This window comes from Panthera onca, chromosome D3 (assembly GCF_046562875.1).
Source record: "Panthera onca isolate mPanOnc1 chromosome D3, mPanOnc1 haplotype 2, whole genome shotgun sequence".
NCBI lineage: Eukaryota > Metazoa > Chordata > Mammalia > Carnivora > Felidae > Panthera > Panthera onca.
In genome coordinates, this window is record NC_138350.1 from 4,446,500 (window position 1) to 4,465,688 (window position 19,189).

Sequence of the window (19,189 nt, forward strand, 5' to 3'; positions counted from 1 at the left end):
CCAGACCTCTGACCTGCACGCCCCGCCCCCACCATGAGCCGGCCCCCCTCAGATCACGGAGCCCCCACTCCTTAGAGGTTCCAAGGACCACGAGTCAGCTGCCCACGCTGCCCTTCCCTGGGAAGCTGAGTGCGACCCCGTGGGAGGCCCGACCAGTGGGTGGGGTGGCGGTGAGGCTGTGCTGTCAGCACAGGGCCCCGAGTTCGAGCCCATCCACCGGGGCCTGCCGTGTATCTGGGGAGCGGGGTCTCGCCCTGAGCCTCGCCCCTCCTGCTCTGTGAAATGGGGTGGGGTGCAGGGAGGATCGAGGTGCGTGCTTGTGGCTCCTGGCGAAGGGGGCGCGTGTGACAGTGTGGTGGCCGTGCCGGATGGGTCAGGCAGGAGGTGGGCCCAGCGTGGAGGGAGCCCTGTGTCCTCAGGCTGCTGTAACAGACTCCCACAGATAGGCAGCCGAAGACAACGGAACGGCGTGCTCCCCCAGCTCCGGAGGCCAGGAGTCCGAAGTCACGGTGTGGGCAGAACCGTGTTCCGGCCGGGGGCTCTAGGGGGGATCCCAGCTGCCTCTCCCAGCCTCGGGGGCCCAGGTCCCTGCGGTCTCTGCCTCTGTTTCCGCAGGGTCATGTCTCCTTTCCTTCTCTCACATGGACACCCGATTATGTGATTTAGAGCTCTCCCTAACCTGGGATGACCTTGTCTCGGGTTCCTTTTTTAATAAGGTCAAGTTATGTGTAGATTCTGGGGGTCACCTTTCAGCCACCACAGAGGGCACCGGCCTGTTTTCCGCACAGTCTGCCTTTCCGCTTTCCCCCGACTTGTCCCCACTCTCCTTGTCATTTACGTGGCTGAAGGTTTGCTCACCTCTCCCACGTCCCTGCACCTCTGAGTTCCCCATTTTCTGAGTCTGGGCTTTTCCTGGAGCCGCCCCGCATCCGTGACTTGCTTACGCGGCCCGAGGCTGAGCAGGACGGGGTCGGGTGGGGGGACAGCTGTCGGTCGTCACCCTCAACCCTCACCAACATGAGGCGGGGAGGGCGGGAGCCCCGGCGCTCAGCACAGCCAGTGTGGAGAGCATGAGCCCTGCAGGGGCCCTGTGCGAGGATGTGCCCTCCCCGAGGTCGGAGGAACACGGCTGCCCTGGGCAGCGGGCTCCAGCTGCCCTTCTCCGACGGCACCCTCCTTTCCCCGTCCCGTGGCCGAAGCCTGGGTTCCCCGGTTGTCAGGGAACCCCATTTCTCATCAGGTCCCGCCTGGCAGGGCAGGAGGGTCTCAAACTTGGCCCCGCTGATCATCTGGGGCAAAGCACTCCGCTTCTGGCCTCAGTTTACTCCTCCGGTGAAGATATTAACACCCACCTCCTCGGGCCCTTGAGCGACAGGCTTCGCACAGCGTGCTCATCAGGGTGGCGCATGGCGGGCGGTGGGCGCTCAGAACGAGACCTGCGTGGGACCGCCGGGGCCTCGAAGAGCCCGAACGATCCTGAAAAAGCACGGCCGGGAACAACCGCGGGAGTCACCTCGGGTTTCAAAACGCATCACAAAGTTACAGCAATCAGAGCAGTGTGGTCGTGGCACAAGGACAGACCCGGAGAGCAGTGGAGCAGGAGGGAAGAAGGCCTCACGCCCGTGGGCAGGTGGTTTTTGACGGGAGGCCAGATGCAGTCAGCGAGAGGGGGTGGGCTCTTCACACACGGTGGGGCTGGACCCCACTCCCAGCCCCGACGGAAAAAGGCTAAATCGCAGTCCGTTGAAGGCCCCCCCGGTGCAAGAGCCAAAACCGTAGATCTGTCCGGAAAAACACGGCGGGGCCTCTCGGTGACCTCGGGTTTGCCAGCGGGTTCTTGGGCATGACACCGAGTGCACCGGCGGCAAGAGGAAGGCGGGGGCGTCGGGCGTCATCAGCGTAACCGTCCGCTGCTCCTGCCGGGATCCCAGGCGGCCCTGCTCCCGGGCCTCCGCGGAGGCTTGTGCCCGGCTCTGCCCCGGCCTCTCCGCCGTGAGCCTGAGCCCGAGCGTGGGGCGAGTTTGCTTCCTGCTCTGGGCGGCGGGGGCCCCACGCAGCGGTCGCGTCCCCGGGGTCGGAGGTGCTGCCGTCTCCCACACGGGGCACGGTCCCGAGGCCCCCCCGTGAGCGGGCCCAGACCCTGCCCGTCTTTCCCAGTAACTGCGTGGTCTTCCTCTGCTGGCTGGGTCTCCGCGGCGCCTCCTCCCGCTCCGTCAGACTGAGGACAGGCTCTCCGGCGGCAGGCGTGGCTCTCTGGCGGGAGGCGTGGCTCCCCGTGCCCCGCGGGGGCTCTCCGCACCACAGCGCCCCAAGCGGCGTGGCCTTCGTCTGCCGCCGGAACCGCGTCCTCCTCTCCAGCGCGGTCGTGGGGTCCCGGGAGCGGGGGGGAGGGGGGGGGGGCAGGCTCTCCCCCCTAGAAGCCCGCCTGACCACCGCCCGGGGGCTCCCGCGCTGCCGGGTTTGCCAAAGACCAAGGTCGCGGGTTGCCTGAGTCAGGCTGGAATACGGGGTGGGGCGAGGTGTCCGGTCACGAGGACGAGGGAGGCATCGAGAGGGCGTTCAGGCGAGACTCCTGCACCTGCCATCTGTCCCGCACAGCTGTTAGAGACCGGGAGGTTGGGGTCTTACGGGCGGCTTATTGCTGCCCCCCCTGCTCGAGACCCAGGTCACCTTGGAGATGTGGAAGCCGGGCAGCTATGCTCCTGCCTGGGCGGGGGTCTTTTCTCTGAGGACACGCGGCGAGGGGCACTGTGGGTAGACACAGAGAGGGACTTCCTTGTCTGGGAGAGACGGCAGAGGCCCCTCCGTGGATGCTGCTCGGGACTTTCACGATGACTCCCTGGACCCGGGACCACGGCTGAGCTTGAGGCCAGGGAATGGGGAACTTTCCAGAAAGGGGATGCTTTCTAGGGGCCGCCCCAAACCTGACAGACACCCCCAGAGCCTCACGGTCCCACGTAACTTCCTTCCGTGGTGGGAGTGGTCCCTGCGAGTGCTGTAGCCCTTTGCCACGTGACGAACGTGTCTGGGGGACCGGGGCCGGAATCTTAAGTGCTACGTAATGTGATTTGAAGTTAGCCGCTTGTAGCTGGTGGCTTTCGCATCGGACTAGGCATTTCTAGAAGGAGGCCAGGCCGGTGGCCCGTCCCCCGGGGAAAGAGGCAGCCAGGTGCTCAGGGAAGCCTGTGCGATTTCTTGGGGCCCGGGACTGCCCGGGTCTTCGCGTGCTCCCGCGCGTGACTGTGTGTGTGTCTGCATCTCGGCCTGTCTCCGTGTGCCCGCGTGAGCGTGCGTGCCCGCGTGCAGCGCCGGCGGGGAGCACGGAGCCGGGAGCCGGGGCCTGGCGCCTAGGGGAGGACCAGCCGCTAAGCTGGGGAGCTAAGCGGTGCTCCCGCGCTGTGCTCCCCCAGGAGCAGAAGTTCTGCCAGCGCTATGACCAGCTCATGGAGGCCTGGGAGAAGAAGGTGGAGCGCATCGAGAGCAACCCCCGGCGGCGGGCCAAGGAGAGCAAGGTGCGCGAGTACTACGAGAAGCAGTTCCCCGAGATCCGCAAGCAGCGCGAGCTGCAGGAGCGCATGCAGAGGTGAGTCCGGGCTGAGCCCGACCCTCCTCCCCCCACCCCGCCCACCGCCTCCGTTCCTTCAAGATACCTCAGGGGCCTGGGTCAGGAAGAGCCCGGGCTGGTGTGAAACAGCGAGCGCACCCAGGGCTCAAACCGGCGATGCAGGGGCCGTATCGGGCCCCCGGATGCGTGGCTCGGAGCGTGCTTGGCCTTGTGCTGATTAGAAACTGAGACACGTTTTGGCGGGGCAAAAGCTGTCCTTCCTGCGTGCCACGGGCTGGTACCACCCAGCTGGGTTCCTTCACGTGGGCCGCGTGGCCCCTGAGGGCAGCAGAGCCTGAGAGGCTGGGTGTGGATCGAAGGCCAGGGGACCCCCCCGCCTGGCTTTGCGGCCAGATCAGGGTGCTTGCCCGTCTCCCCTGGTGGTCGGGAGGGCTGCGTGGGAGGGAGGGCCCGGCGCACAGTAGGTTGCCTGGGGGCGTGTGGCTGTGCTTTTGCTGTTACGCAGAGAGGTGACGGGCAGCGGCCAGTGACAGTGCCCCTTCCGGGCCTCCTGGACGCTCGCGTCCACGTCTCACCGGTGCCTCCCCCCAGGCCTGAGAGCCGGGTGTGACCAGGGAGGGAACTGGGGCAAAGATCCACACACGTGGATCTGTGGGCTGGGCTTCGGGGGCATCTGAGGAGAGGGCGGGACCGAGCGCCTCGGGTATTCCTGGGTCCGAGCGCCCCCAGCCTGGGGCGGTCCCTGTGGGCATGGGAGGCCTGGCCCCTTTCCGCCTCCCTCCCTGCCGCCTACACTCTGCCCTGCGCCTGGGGAAGTTGTGGGCTCGGTCCGCGCCGTGGTGCCAGCCGGGCCCCCGCTGCCGCCGGCCTGGTCCTGAGGGTGTCCCTTTGGTCTCCAGCAGGGTGGGCCAGCGGGGCAGCGGGCTTTCCATGTCGGCCGCCCGCAGCGAGCACGAGGTGTCCGAGATCATCGATGGTCTCTCCGAGCAGGAGGTAAGAGCGTGGCCGTGACCCTGGCCTCGGCTTCATTCCCCCAACCCCCATGCGTGGGAGCGTCCTGGCAGGAAGCAGAGCTCACCCAGTGGCTGAAATCGAGGGGCTTGTCTCTGAAGCGTGGGCAGAACTGGCGCAGGGCATTGAGGCCCGGCGGGAGTGGCCGTCCATCGCCTGCCTCCTGCCTGAAGGTCGAGCCGAGAAAGGTGTGTCGCTGGGCTGTGGCCATCTGGCAGGACGTGGCCGGGAGGGCCACAGCGGAGGGGGGCTGGGGGACGAGTACCCCTGCCTCTCGCGCCTCCCGGTGCCTCCCACTGGCTGAGCCCAACCGGAAGCCAGAGGCAGGGGTGCCTGAAGACTGTGGTTTCTAGGCCAGCCTCTCGGTGCCCAGACTGGGGGCGGGTGGACAGTTCCCAGCACGCTGACCGTGCACCAGGCCGGACCCCCAGCCCTGCCAGCGTGAGCACACTCTCCTTGTTCCCTGGGGGGAAGTGGGGGGCTGGACAACCCGAACTCAGCCTGGGTGACCCCGGCCGTGGTCTGGGGGCCCAGAGATGGTCAGGAAGCAGGGAGACGAGGCATTTGCCCTGGGGAAGTGTTGTTGGTAGCCACCTGGTCCCTTCCGGGTCTTGGGGGCCAAGCTTCTAACGTGCCAGGCCCCCACCCTGCTTGTTCCCAACAACACGGTGGACACGAGGGAGTCTCGTGGAAGGAGGGGAGTGTGGCTGCGGTTCGTTGTGGCAGCCCCCAGCGGCACGTGGCGATTTACGTCGACGTTAACTGAAAGGAAATAGAAGCGAACCTTCGGTTCCTTGGTCACATGCGCCACACGTTCGGGGCCGGGCAGCTCCGTGGGTTGGTCGCTCCCACGCTGGACGGGGCAGGTGGCTTCTGGGCAGCTCTGCCCTGGCTGCCGATTCTCCTGTGCCATAGACTTAGGAGTCCTGGGGGACAGGCGCCCCGTATAAACTGGAGATGTCTAGGCCCTACCCCCGGAGGCTCTGATTTAGCTGATCTGGGGTGGAGCCCAGGACTCTGAGCTTTTACCAGGTTACCCACGTGATTCTGATGCGGGTAATTCAGACTGTCTGGCCACGAAGAGAGACCTTCCTTTTAAAACTTCACGTGGCGGGCGGGGGCGGGGCTCCGGAGCGGCTCATTCGGTGGAGCGTCCAACTTCGGCTCGGGTCGTGGTCTCACGGTTTGAGAGTTTGAGCCCCTACATCGGGCTCCGCGCTGCCCTCCCCCTCTCACTGCCTCTCCCCTGCTCCTGCTCTTTCTCTCTAAGTAAATAAATAAAACTTAAAGAAAAAATGACAAAAGTGCCTTCACGTGGTACGTCCCTATTGCGGACGCCATTCGGTCCTCAGAAAGCAGAACTCGGAGAGCCTTTGTCCACAGTCACGCCTGCGGGCTTGCTGTGGCTCCCGTCCCGCGGATGCTATCTGTGGCCACGTGCACATCCCGCAGGGGTGCGGACCTGGGTTCACTTTGCCCCGGAAGCAAGAGGAGGGCGGGGGGCACTCTCCCCGGTGTTTCCCGCCTGAAGGCCAAGGGCGAGGGGCATCGCAGTTTGATGCAGTGTTCCCGTCCCCAGCCCCCAGCCCAGAGGCCTCCTTCCCCAGGTCCTGGCCACCGGCCTCCTGAGGCTGTTGAGGGGGTGGCCTTTGGGGTGGGTGGTCAGAGGGGGAATTCAGGGCAGAGACTCCCTGGGAGGGCCGGAAGGAGGGGGCCGGGTGGGAGGAGAGACGCCCTATCCTTCGGGAAGCTTTCCACAGTCACGGTGTGCAGTGACCATGCCGTGGTCCTCCATCCGTGCCCCTCTGGGAGGACGACGGGCGAGATGGTAGTTCTGGAGGGCTGTGCCAAGTGCCTCCGGGGGGGGGGGCGGGGAGGGGTCCTCCTGGGCCGGGTGCAGGGCTGTGTGCCCCTGCTGCGATTCCAGATGTTGAAGGAGAGGTTGGCTGTGGGATGCCGGGCAGCGGGTCCTTTGAACTCGCTGACCTTGGCCGTGCTGGGCCCTCGCCTGCCTCCTCAGATGGGTAATTAATCGCCGGTAATGGGCTGGCTGCAGAGATTTGGGGAAATGAGCCCAGCCGAGTGGTGGCTCGGAGCCTCTTAACAGCCATCCCGATGCGTCATGAGCGAGCCCGCCCGACTCCTGCCCGCACGGGGCTGGCGGGCTGGATCCCAAGCCGATGCCAGGGCTGGGGAGGGTGGCGGGCAGGGGGTGGGTCCGTGCCCCCCCCCCCCCCCCCCCCGGCCCTTCTCCCTGTCCCGTGTGCCCTCGGAGCCTGGATGGCCAGGCCCGTCTCCTGAGCTGGTCTGGCCCAGCTGGCTGAACATCTTTCCTGTCGTGTTTTACGGCAGTTGCATTTCCAAAGAGAAGATTCATTGCCCCCCTCTCGCTGCAGATAAGGCGGCTGCTGTGCTCCGCATTTAATTTACAGCCCCGTCCACCATAAACCTGTCCGGGGCTGCCTTTAAATTCTCTTAAATTCTCCCTCCGCCGGCGTGGCGTGTTATTATTTTTAACTCATCCTTCCCTCTGTCTCTGGCTCCGCCTTCCCCCGCCCTTGTTGGGGACGCTGGCACCTTCACCTGGGCCCCCCTCCCCCACCTGGGCCCCCCCTCCCCACCTGGGCTCCCCCCCCCGGCCCCCCCCCCGGGCCCCCCTCCCTGGCAGGGCCCCTCCCGCCCCTCCCCCGCCCTGTCCCCGGGCCGCCCCCTGGAGCCCTCTGAGCCGGGCCCCCCTGCCCTGTCCTCCCTCCAGAACCTGGAGAAGCAGATGCGCCAGCTGGCCGTGATCCCGCCGATGCTCTACGACGCTGACCAGCAGCGCATCAAGTTCATCAACATGAACGGGCTCATGGATGACCCCATGAAGGTGTACAAGGACCGCCAGGTCATGAACATGTGGAGCGAGCAGGAGAAGGAGACCTTCCGGGAGAAGTGAGTGGCCCCTGGCCGGCCGTGGGCCTCCGCGGACCCCTCCTCCCTCTCCTGTCCCGGGAAGCGCTACCTGGTGAGGCGCGGACGGGCTCCCTGGGGCCGCTGTGACAAGGGACCACGGCCGGGTAGCTGGTGGCAACAGGAAGTTTGTCCCCACTCCAGGGCCGGAGGCCACAAGTCCCAGATCAAGGCGTCCTTGATCAGGGTCGGTTCCTCCCGGAGGCTCTGAGGGAGGGGGCCCCCTGCCCCTCCCCCGGCCTCGGGGGCTCCCGGCCACCTTCCTCCTCCCGTGGCTTGTGCGCACGTCGCTCCCTCTCTGCCTCTGTCTTCACATGGTCTTTCCCGTGTGTCTGTCTGTGTCTGCCTTTTCTGTAAAGACCCCGGCCGTGTCGGATACAGGGCCCACCCTACTCCCGTGTGACCCGTCTTAACTGGTTGCTTCCTTAGAGAACTCCTTTCCAAATCCGGTCACATTGGGAGGGTCTGGGTGGACGTGAAATTCGGGGGACGCTGTTCAGCCCGGTACAAAGTGTCCAGGGCAGCCTTATGTGAAACTGGGCTCTGTGGGTGGGGAGGATGAGGCCAGAGGATCTCGGAGGTTGGGCCGGAGGGTAGGGGTGTGTGGCTGGCCGATGGCCCTTTGGTGTCATTTTGAAAGCGGCTGTTCGTTGAGCACGTGTTCCTTCCCAGACACCGTGCAGATGTGTTTTCAGGGGTTTTGTGTGTTTGTCCCTTTTATGCCTCATAAGAGCATCATCAAGCTATCGTCATTACACAGGTTAGGAAACAGAGGCTCAGAGAGGGGAAGACACTTAAGGAGGGCCACACAGCTCACAAACGGTGGAGGACGGAAGGTGGACAGAGGGACTCAGACTCCCCCAGCTCCAGGGCAAGGGCTCAGCTGCGGTGAAGAGGCTCATTGGGGAGCGGGAGGGGGCCAGGGAGCCGGAGAGCTTTGGAGAGCAGAGGCAGGAGTTGAATGCCAACAGATGAGGCCTGGGGTTTCTAAAACGAAAAGAACAGAACGACCCGAGTGTTTGGGGGAGACAGGTGAGGAGCTGGTAGGTGGATAAAATCCTCATCCCCTCCACTAAACTCAGAAGTTGTATCCCATGGACCCATGGACCCACGTGCCGGGCAGAGAGCCCCGTGAGCTGAGCGGGCGGGAAACTCAGGCACGGGCGGAGGGCTCCACGCTTGGCCAGAAGGGGGTGTCGGAAACAGATTCTGCCTCCGGAGAAGGCCTCGTGGCCAGGGGACGCGACCACGTTCTGCAGCCACCTGCCGTGGGGCCGGCCGGGGCCTGGGGCTGTCTCTGCCCTTTGCGGGGTCAGGTGGCCCAAAGTGCCTGGGGGGGCCCTGGGGCAGTGATGATTCTGGGTGGTGGGCAGTGCAGGGGTGATGTGGCCGCACCAGAACGGGGAGGTGCAGGAGGAGCGACTGATGAGGGTCGTGGCGGGAGACTGTATTTTCTGGACTAGCTTTTGATGATGGAAATTCTAAAACATCCGTGAAACTAGAGGGACGGTTGAAGGAGGGCCCGAGTGCCTAGCACAGCCTCAGCACCGCGGGGAGCAGGGCCCAGGGGCGTTTGGGGTTGAGTGCTAAGAGGCAGAAAACGCCGTGCCTCGGTGGCTCGTTTCTAAGTCCTCACAACCACAGATGTGGTCGTGCCACAGTCAGGTCCCGCGGGTACCCTGTCGTCTCATTTTAAACCAGTGACGGACCACAGGCACGGATGTTAGCACTTACCGCCACGTTAGGTGTTTAAATTCCCCCTGCACCTTTGATGTGTTTATTTATTTACGCTTTCTTTAAAACGAACAGACAAACAAAAGAGAGGTGCTTCTGGGGTGTTTTCTGTGTTTCATTCTTTCTGGAGAGTTCACGTTTGCTCGTCTCACCTAATGATTTCATTGTTAATTCAGAAGAGTGGGGCACCCGGGCTGGGCTGCTGTCTGCTGAGCCTCCGCTCGGTGCCACGTGTCCTTCCGGGAGAGTGGTCTCGGTCAAGGTTGTCAGTGCAGGACTGATGGCTCTCGGGCCTCCGGAAGTCACGCGCAATGGCCTAGAGCCCCACCGCTGACAGGCTTTGTCACCCCCAGCAGCCGCGCCGCTTCTCTGAGCCTCAGTTTCCACATCTGCAAAGTGGGTATAGCAACGGTGCTTCCCTTGTTTAGCTGCCGAGAGGTGCCCGGTGTGCAGGAAGTTCTCGGTAATCGTTGGCCGAAGATATGGATACAGGTGCAGGTTGGAGGGCGGTGGGAGAGGTGAGCTAGGGGGTTCCCAGGATTGACACCTGATCTCCTGGGACTCCGTCTCTCCTCGGGGAAACTCCGAGGAAGGGATCTAGGTGGGAAGGAAATGTCACTGGGGCAGGGAGAGGGAGGGGAAGGGGACTCTGTCTGGAAAAGAAGGGCGTTAGGCTGGCTCCAGCTTTGCAAGCTGCCTGAGGCAGGATCCCAGGCGGGGAAGGCTGCCACTCTGACTCTTGGCTTCCTCCTGGAAGAGAGAAGAGGCCGTTCCGGATTCTCCGGTGTCTGGTTGGGGAGCAGGGGAGGGGCCCGCTGGCCTCCCGCCCAGCCATCTGGAGGGCCTGGCGGGAGAGCACCGGGCGCTGGCCCGGGCTCCCTCGTGGGACCCGGGGCCCCCGCCTCGCCAGTGGCTCCTTCTCTCCCCGGAGGAGGCTGCGTGGCTAGTGGCGCATTGTGGGGACCGGCAGGCCGAGGCTGGGCCGGGGCCAGGGACCCCACCCAGCATCCCTGGGGCCCCCGCGGCCGTGACCCACATCTCCGCCCCCGCTGCCCGCCTGCTCCCGTGGCCCTGACATTTCAGCCTTGCCGAGTCTTTCCCAGTAATTCTGCCGGCTTCGCGGGAAGCCCGTTGGTGGGGTGCCAGCACCCCGCACCCCCTCCGGCGTGAGCCCTTTCTTGCCGCCTCCCCGCGGGCACGCAGAGCCCCAGCTCCCCGCTCTCCCGGGGAGGCTGGCGGTTCTCGGCCTGACCTGTGGCCTGGCTGCGGGGGCCCGCGTGGGCCGGGCGAGGCCCAGCTTCCCAGACCCGGCCGGAGATAGAAACAAAGGCATTTTTTACAAGGGGGGGAACCCCACCAAAGAGCTGCGTGCAGTGTCCTCGTTTTTCCTGGAAGCCGCCTCCAGCAGGACAAACAAATATATTTTCAAAGGCGCTAAAACCAGTGACTCACTCCAAGGAACGCCCTCTCTCACCCTCGCCCGCCCGCCCTTCCCACACCCCCCTGGGCTTAATTGCTTCGAGTGGGGCGTCGCCCGCCCAGCCGGGCCCTCGGAGATGGCAGGCGCCCGTGTGCTCGGCGCCCACCCAGCCGGGAAGCCCCCCGCGGCCGGGCCTCACGCCCGCCCTTCTCCTTCCGCAGGTTCATGCAGCACCCCAAGAACTTCGGCCTGATCGCATCGTTCCTGGAGAGGAAGGTGAGTCGCTGCCCCCACGCCCAGACGCCGGCCCGGCCGCCCTGCCCGCTCCGCGCCTCTCCGGGGTCCGCTCCGGTGGGCGGCCCCTTGCCCTGGCGCCCAGGGCCCTCCCTCCCTGCCCGCAGAGCTTGCCCCTTGCTCTGTCTGTCCCTCCTCCCCTCCTTCCCCCCTCACTCCTCCTGCTCCCTCCTCTGAGAAGCAGCCGCAGGCCCCGCCCCTGCTGGCCCAGGGGGCGGAGCACCAGGCCCAGAAACCCGGGAGAGCTGTGCACACCGGCCTCCCCGGCCAGCGCCTCGGACGTGGCAGCGAGCGTCCCTGCGGATTGGGCACAGGTTCTGGGAGCCATGCTGTGCCTGGCGCCCCAGTTACGGCTTTATAGGCGAGGGTGGCGTTCTTCCAGGGGGTTGGGCCCTCCGAGGGCCACTCTGTGCTTTCCGACACCCCGGATGCCAGCCAGGCGTGTGGCCAGTAAGTCCTCATCCCGCCGGGACGAACATTCCCGTAGAGCTGCTGCTCAAACCCGAGCTCGCCCCCAAAGCCAGCCCAAGGCAGGGCCCCTTTTCACTCCCGGCTGCCACTCTGCACTCTTCGTTGGGCTGGGCAGAGCCCGGAGAAGCTGGGCGGGGTCCGGATGAGACCCTGTGCCGTCGGGCGGAGCGGGAAGGGCGTCCAGCAAGGCTGACTTCTGGGGCTGCTGTCCCCGGGGGGTTTTACGCCGCACTCCCTTGAATCAGGTTCTTCAGAGGCAGGGGCACCTGCCCACGCCCAGCCCTACAACATGCCCAGCTGCTGGAGGCCTCATGCTTTTCAGTCGAGGGAGGGCCGTCTGGGCAGGAGCCACGCAGCTATTTTAAAGTTGAACAGTTGTTCCCAGTGTCTGCCCTTAATGAGCTGATAGCCATAGGAGGAGGCAGACGAGGCAACGCGGGGAGATGAAATCTCTCTGTGCCTGAAAAACGCGCGTGGGGAAGCAAGCCCTGTAAATAGCCTTCCTCTGAGTTCGTGACGGCTCTGTGCTGGGGGTGTGGACAGTCCGGGGGGCTCTAGGTCAGGGCTCCTCAGGGATGGAGGTGAGGGTTTCAGAAGCCTGTCATTGAACAGAATTGCTTGGGAACCGGGGAATCAGAGTCTCTACACTGGAGAGTAGACCTTAGGGTGTATTTTGACTGAGAGGCAGCTCAGGACGGGACTTCAGTAGAGCTTCCAGAAGGGTCTGAAGCAGGGATCGCCAACTGTGCTCCGTGGATTTGGGGAGAGGCGTGTTCTGAGCGAGGCCGATGGCCGGCCGGGGGCTCGGTGGGCCGGCCAGCCTGTGCCCGTCTGCGGGGGCAGCTGCTGCTTAGGGCCGGCTCCCTGTCGTCCGGCGCGGAAGGCGTGCCCCCGAACCGTTCAAGGGCACGTCGGGCACCCCCGTCGCCCGACTTGCAAATACTGGCGTCCGATGATTCAGTGGTTTTCTCCACGCTCGCGCGGGCCCCCGTTGGCGGGCCAGGTTTACCAGGGCAGTAGCCTCTGCCCACGTGTATTCTGGGAGGGGGCAGAGGCCCCGGGGCTTGAGGCCCAGCCTGCCTCCGCACCCAGCGGCCCTCACCTCACGGAACGGCCTCCAGAGGCTCCCAGTCTTGGCTCCCGCTCTGAGCACCACGGCGACATCTGACGTCCTGTCCGTCACGGCTGCCAGCGTCAGCCAGCTGTCACCTGGAGTGGCCTGTGGTCACAGGGGGCAGGCACGGCCGTGCTGATTCTGTTTGCGCTGAGGATGTCGTCTTACGGGTCCCATTTGGGCAAGAGGTGGTGGGGTTCGGGGCGGGCCAGTCGCTTAATCAGCAGGTGGCTCCAGGGTTCAGACCCAGGGTGGTGTGGAAAAGACCAAGGCAGAGACACTCATAAACGTCCCAAGAGGCGAAGGGTCGCTTGGGGACGTTACAGTCCGGCTGGGTCACGGGGCTCAGCACAGGGCACTCGGGGCCCCGGGGGTTGGGGAAGAAGGGGCTGGGCTGAGAGAAGGGAGACCCAGGCCCGACTCGGGCACACTTTGAGTTTATGCAGCTGGGAGTCGGAGGGCCTGGGGAGGCAGGCGAGCCCTCGTTGTCGCCGTCCTCGACGGCGGGGGTCGGCGGGCCGGGTGACACGCCCACAGTGTGTACCGTGTGCCGGGCGCCGTCCTGAGGGCTCTGTCCTCGCGGCCGCTCTCTCAGACACGCGCTCAGCATCCCCTTCACGCCGCCGAGAAGGTGAGGTGAGCGGCCGGATGCGGAAGAGGCAGGATTTGAACCCGGGCCTCTGGCTCCTGGCCGCCTGTTCCCTCTGTGTCCCGCAGACCGTGGCCGAGTGTGTGCTTTATTACTACCTGACCAAGAAGAACGAGAACTACAAGAGCCTGGTGAGGAGGAGCTACCGACGCCGCGGCAAGAGCCAGGTGAGAGGCGGGAGGGCTCGGCTCTGGGGGCTGGTTCCCGGCGTGCCCTGTGGCCGTTGGCGGGAGGGAGGGGGGTGGCGTGTGACCGTCGGCGCGCGGGCTGCTGCGCGGCGGGCTCGGGCCCCCTTGGGGGCGGCCGGGAGACCCTGTCTGGGGGTGTTCGGCCCGCCCCAGCGGCAGAGAGGAGCGCCAGGAGAAAGACCGCTTCCCTTTCCTAGCCTGGAAAATTCTCGAACTCCTGGCTTGGTGAATCGTGATCCCCGTGGTGAAAAGGGCCACGTCCCTAGAGCAAGGACGGGGTTCTCCGGGTGACTCGGGCCGGTTCACACACAGCACGTTTAAAAACCGATTACGATTTACCGTTCTGCGTCCCTGAAAGCAAAAGGCAGCCAGTCTGTGAGACGTGACTGCTCGGGAGGAGACCGAAGGACCATTTACCTTAAAGCACGGTTTGGCAAGCTGTGGCTTGCAGGCTAAGTCCGGCCCACCACCTCTCTCTGTGAGTAAAGTTTTATCGACACGCAGCCACGTCCACCCGTTTCCCTGTTACCGTGGCAGCTCGCCTGTTAGCAGCAGCAGAGGGGAGCAGTCCCGACAGAAACCGCAAGGCCTACGATCCGTACCGCCTGGTCCGGTACGGAAAATACCTCTGGGTTAGAGAGACGAGGAGTTGGTTTGAAGGCGTGTTCAGCAAATAATGGTGAAGACGGTGGGGGTCCGTAGGGGGTCAGGCAGTGGGGGTCAGTATGAAAGGGGGCTCCGAGGTGATCGTGTGGGAAACGGAGGGACGGCACGGATTTGTTTCACGGCTGGGCCGTCGACAGTCAGCCGAGGGCAGGTGCTGGGAGCACGTGGCTCCGGGAGGAGGTCGGCTGGCGCTGCCCTAGGAGGGCTCCAGGCCGGACGCGCGTGCGGAGGCCCTCGGGGGTGTGGCCGTTGGGTGCAGCCGGGAGCAGGCGGAGCCGTCGCCCTCCTGGGGCCTCTGGCCTGGGGCGCCCGGGAGTAGTGGGGGCTGGGACGAGAGGGTCCGGAAGCTCTCTCTCCAGCGGGTGCTCCCTGACGCGGCGTCTTCCCTTCCCCGGGCCGCCCAGGACAGGGTCCTGAGTCATCGCGCTCAGCCATCGGCAGTGGGGGCCCGGTGCCCTCTGCGACACCCCCACTTTGCGGTCAGGGGTCCCCCAGACGGGTTCCCGGCCCACGTCCCTTTCCTCCTCTCTTGCCTTCTGGGAAGTATGCTTCGGCGGCACGGACCCACTTTCCTGTTGGCCAAGCCACATGGGATCCGGGGAGCGAGTTTGTCGTTAGACTAAGTGCCCCCTCCCCCCTCCCCCCGCCACACTCGGGCCCGAGCTTTGGTTCTCACCGGCTGGGTCGTTGAAGCGTGGCGACGTTCGGTCCGCGGACGGGCTTTGCCTTCAGTGTTGTGTGGCCACAGCTGCCCGGCCGGCTTGCCCACCTAACAGATGCGGAAAACCAAGGCTTGCTGGCCTGGAGCCGTTTCACTGCAAAGAGAAACTGAAGTGCCGTCGGGAATTTTCTAGACCGAGAGGCTCAAACTCGCATAAATTCCAGGCAGGGGGCACGAATGTGCTGAGGCCGGAGGGGCACAGCGGTGAAGACTGGGGCAAAATAGAGGCCTGTAGGTTTACGTAAAAATAATTAAGGTTTATTTATTTAAAAATAAGTTCTACTTCGGGGCACCTGGGCGGCTCAGGCGGTTAAGCGTCCAACTTCGGCTCAGGTCATGATCTCACGGTCTGTGACTTCGAGCCCCGCGTCGGGCTCTGTGCTGACGGCTCGGAGCCTGGAGCCTGCTTCGGATTCTGTGTCTCCCTCTCTCTCCGCCCCTTACCTGCTTATGTTGTCTCTCTCTCTCTCTCTCTCTCTCTCTCCTTCTCTCGTTCTCATAAATAAACATTAAAAAGATTAAAACAAGTAAGTCCTGCTTTGGGGTGTTTGCTGAGCACCTGATACACAGTGCCCTCGCTCGTGCCGCTGCCTTGGTGGGGGCACCGTGGGTGGGCTCGTGAAACCCTTCCTGGTGGTGCGGCGGGGGGCCCTAGAGGAGAGAGGGTTCTGACTCCGAGGGAGGGTGATTTAGGGAGGGGGTATCCCCGGACAAGCCCTAGAGGGCTGGGGGTGCCCGTGTCCCGCATCTCTGGTCCTGGCCGCCACGCCTTTGACTTTGTGGTGTTTGTGCTGGGCACCGGGACCTCCTTGCCGTTGTGGGGACCAGCGCACGTACGTGGTTCTGACGCCACGTGCTGGCCCTGTGCCTGTGAGCTCCCATACAGCAGAGGCCCTCAAAAGTGAGGGTAAGGAGCGGCCCCTCGGCTGAACAGGGACAGAGGTGAGGGTGTCCTGGGCAGAGAGAGCAGCAGGTGCAAAGGCACAGGGGTATGAGTGAGCACAGCGCCCTCAGAGTCTTTGAAACAGGTGTCTTAGCACCTTCCAGGGTCTATTTTATTTTATTTTACGGTTTATTTATTTTGAGAGAGAGAGGGTGGGGGAGGAGCAGAGACAGGAAGAGAGAGAGAAGCCCAAGCAGGTTCTGCACTGTCAGCTTGGAGCCTGACGCGAGGCTCGAACTCACGAACCGTGAGATCATGACCCGGGCCAAAGCTGGATGCTAAACTGACTGAGCCACCCAGGCGCCCCAGCAGCACCTTCCAGGGTCTTAAATGAATGAAGGACTGGGGAAAGGTCACGGGACCCCGTATCTCATGTTTGCTGAGCGAGTAGAGACGTTTCTCTTCTCTATGGAAAACAGGAGCATGAACGTGATGGCGAACGGTGGCTCACACCTGACCTCAGCGTCCGTAAGAGGCGACAGGGAGTGCCGAGGCCCGTGGCCGACTTGCGGAGCTCACGCGTGTCTGTTCCAGCTGACCTTTGGCCAGACGGCCTCGTATTGCCGAGAGCCGATTTTTGACGATAAGCCGAAAATCGGGACTTATGTGAAATTGCCTGATTTTTAACTCTCAGGGTGCATGAGAAGCAACACCAAGGGGCGCCTGGGTGGCTCAGTCAGTTGAGCGCCTGACTCTTGATTTCGGCTCAGGTCACGACCCCAGGGTTCGTGGGACTGAGCCTCAGGTCGGGCTCTGTGCTGACAGCGAGGGGCCTGCTTGGGATTCCCTCCCTCTCTCTCTGTCGCTCTCTCTCTCCCTGCCCCTTCCCTGTTCATGCTGTGCGTGTTCTCTCTCTCAAATAAGTAAACTGAAACACAGCAACAAAACACCGTGTAGGCCAGGCAACTCACATTTGCTCCTTTTTCGAAATTGAGTTTTTAATTGTAGCGCCGGAATAGGTAGCGTGCAGCGTTAGGTTAGTTTCAGGTGTGCGAAGCAGCGATTCAGCTGTTTCATACGTCACTCGGTGCCCGTCGCGATAAGCACCCTCTGAATCGTATTTGCTCTCAATCTGCCCTCAGCCTCGAGCGTCAGACCTCTGGACTCGAGAATGGTAAGGCCGGGTGGTAAGGGACTGTGTGACTTGGGACAGGCCAGACCAGGCGAGCCCAGGGCCCTGGGGAGCCCGGGAGTGTTTTCCAGCAGAGGAGAAACGTCTGTTTCCTCTTTTTGTCTGTGTTGTCTGGGAACGGCCGTAGCGTCTCCGCCACTTCTGTGGTGAGGTTTGGCTTCTGCTCAAGCTGACGCCTCGGGCTGGGGCTCCCAGGATGGAGGCAGGATGCCTCCGCGCTCTGCCTCTTGCAAATGGGCGGAAGGAAGCAGGACAGGAGGCCCCTGTCTCCTGGGAGATGGGACGCGTCTCGGTGGCTCTCCCCTCCCTCTGATCACTGGGGCTGCTAGAGTGCCAGTGTGGCCCGGGCCCTCCCGGGGACGGAGATTTATATGCCGATCCTGGAAGGACTTCTGTGCCAGGCACACTGGCCCTGTTCATAAATATGGAATAAATGGGTCAAACCCGAGCGTTGGCTTTGGGGCCGTAAGTCTTTTCTTTGCCCCGTGACAGTGACATAAACGGCAGACGCAGTTCCCTCGGCCCCTCTCGTTAATCTGAGATGCAGTTACTGGTGGGGCCCGGGCCCCCCTGTTTCTCCTCGGTTTTATAAGACCCGTGATCCTGCCGATAAATCTGCCAGTGGGGAGGCGGGGTCCCCGCAGCCCGGCCTGGAGTAGGCGAGGGCACGTGTGCGTGGGACGGGTGCAGGCGCTGGTGGCCTCCCGTGGGCTGATGATGGGACGAAGGGAACGGACGGGAGGGAAGAGGGGCTGCCGGAGGCTGATCGTGCAGGGTGACCAACCGCGGGCTGGGGAGCAGAAGGCGCCCAGATGACCCCCTGCCGCCCCATCCTTGTGTCTGAGCGGCATGCAGCCCGCCCCTGGGCCATGGGTCCCACCCTGCAGCCCCTTCCCTTTGCCCACACTTCTGTCTCCCAACCCTCCTGTCCGCCCCGGAGACGGCCCCCCTCGCCTCCCTGGGCAGCCACAGGAGGACAGACATCAGGTCCTTCCAGCAGATGAAACGTAGACGCCTCTGGGACGGGGCCACGGCGGCCAGGAGGTGGTGCCTCCCCTGTCCCGGCTTCTTCCTCAGGCGGATGGGGGCCGAGCCATCGGGGGTGTACTTATTTCTTGAGGGGAGCGAGTCAGGCCTGCCCCACCTTGCCGGGTCCCTTCAGTTTCGGATGAAGACTTAGGTGGTCTCAGCCTCGTCAGGGAGAGGCTGGGGGGGTTGGTGAGACACGGGAGCCCTGTCAGAATCCGCAGGCACCGACCGGACTCGTGGCGTGATGGGCCAGCGCCGTGGCTGACCGCACGGGGCTGATGACGGAGAGGCCGGGCCGGGGTCTGTGCGGAGGGCGGGACGCGTTTTAACTCTGGGACTTACGGGGTGGGGGGGTACTCGATGATCCCCAGTTTACAGGTGAGGAGGTCAGACCTGGCACCGTCGGCCACGGGAGCCCGAGGGGGGCCCGGCGGTCCCATTTGCCACGTTGTGGTGTGTGGCTGGGTCCGTGGAAGCCGCACCTCGCTGACCGCATCGCCCGTGGGGGCTGTGTGTGTAGGCTGTGCTGGGTCCGGGCAGCAGGTGCACCGCCCCTCCCCCCCCCTCCCCCCCCCCCCCCCGCCGAGCCCGCCTGGGTCTCCCTCTCCACTCGTGGGGCAGCTGCTCCTGGAAGCTCTTCCCGTCTCTCTTGACTCTCCTCTGCTCCCTGGACCGCGAGTGTCTCTGGGAGACCTAGAGGGCTGTTTTCTCTCTGGTCTGTCTCTCCCTCTCTTACGCTCTTGCAGTCTGCCTTAGCACCCCCAGCCCCCCGCGCGTCCCCTCCCTCTTCCGGGTGGCCAGTGACCGCACAGGCCGTGGTGCCTATCTGTGGCTTCCGTGGCTGGGGGCCACGCGGTGGCTAAGGATGGCCACGAGGGGCCTCTCACCTTTCCAGCCCAACAGATGCCCCGTGGTGGGCCCTCCCCACCCGGTGTCAGATGCACAATATTATGTTCATCCAAGGGCATCTATTGAGTGCCTACTTCATGCCAGGGCTAAAAGCTTTGCTTTCAGAGCAATAGCAGACTGTGATCTTTCAGGAAGCTGGAGGGAAGGCGTCCGCCGGGCACGGCTATCTTGACAGCTCGCGGACGGTGCCGATGAAAGGCCGTGAGGTGGGCGCGAGGCGGTGCTTCAGGGTGTCGGCGAGCGGGCTTGGCGGTCCTTCTCCAGGCTGGGTGGCCGGTGCCTTTCCCGAGTTGGCTGGTGTACAGCCCGGGCCCAGAGACGGAGGGATGCCCCTGATGTCTTTGCCGGAGCCCCCCTCCTCGCCGTTCCTGTGTCGGTGGGACTGAAATGG

General features: G+C 64.1%; 1 protein-coding gene across 27 annotated transcripts in view; it reads left to right on the forward strand.

Moving 5' to 3' along the window:
* NCOR2 (nuclear receptor corepressor 2) overlaps window positions 1-19,189 on the forward strand; it is a 166,914-nt gene that overhangs the window by 69,714 nt on the left and 78,011 nt on the right. For 23 of the 27 annotated variants that reach the window (XM_081790600.1, XM_081790601.1, XM_081790597.1 and 20 more), the window contains 5 exons: window positions 3,411-3,583; window positions 4,465-4,558; window positions 7,332-7,510; window positions 10,904-10,958; window positions 13,279-13,376. In XM_081790600.1, the coding sequence (XP_081646726.1) occupies window positions 3,411-3,583; window positions 4,465-4,558; window positions 7,332-7,510; window positions 10,904-10,958; window positions 13,279-13,376 (599 nt within the window). Of the gene's footprint in view, window positions 1-3,410; window positions 3,584-4,464; window positions 4,559-7,331; window positions 7,511-10,903; window positions 10,959-13,278; window positions 13,378-19,189 lie in introns of all 27 variants that reach the window. The other 4 variants (XM_081790602.1, XM_081790619.1, XM_081790624.1 and 1 more) reach the window with 2 other exon arrangements.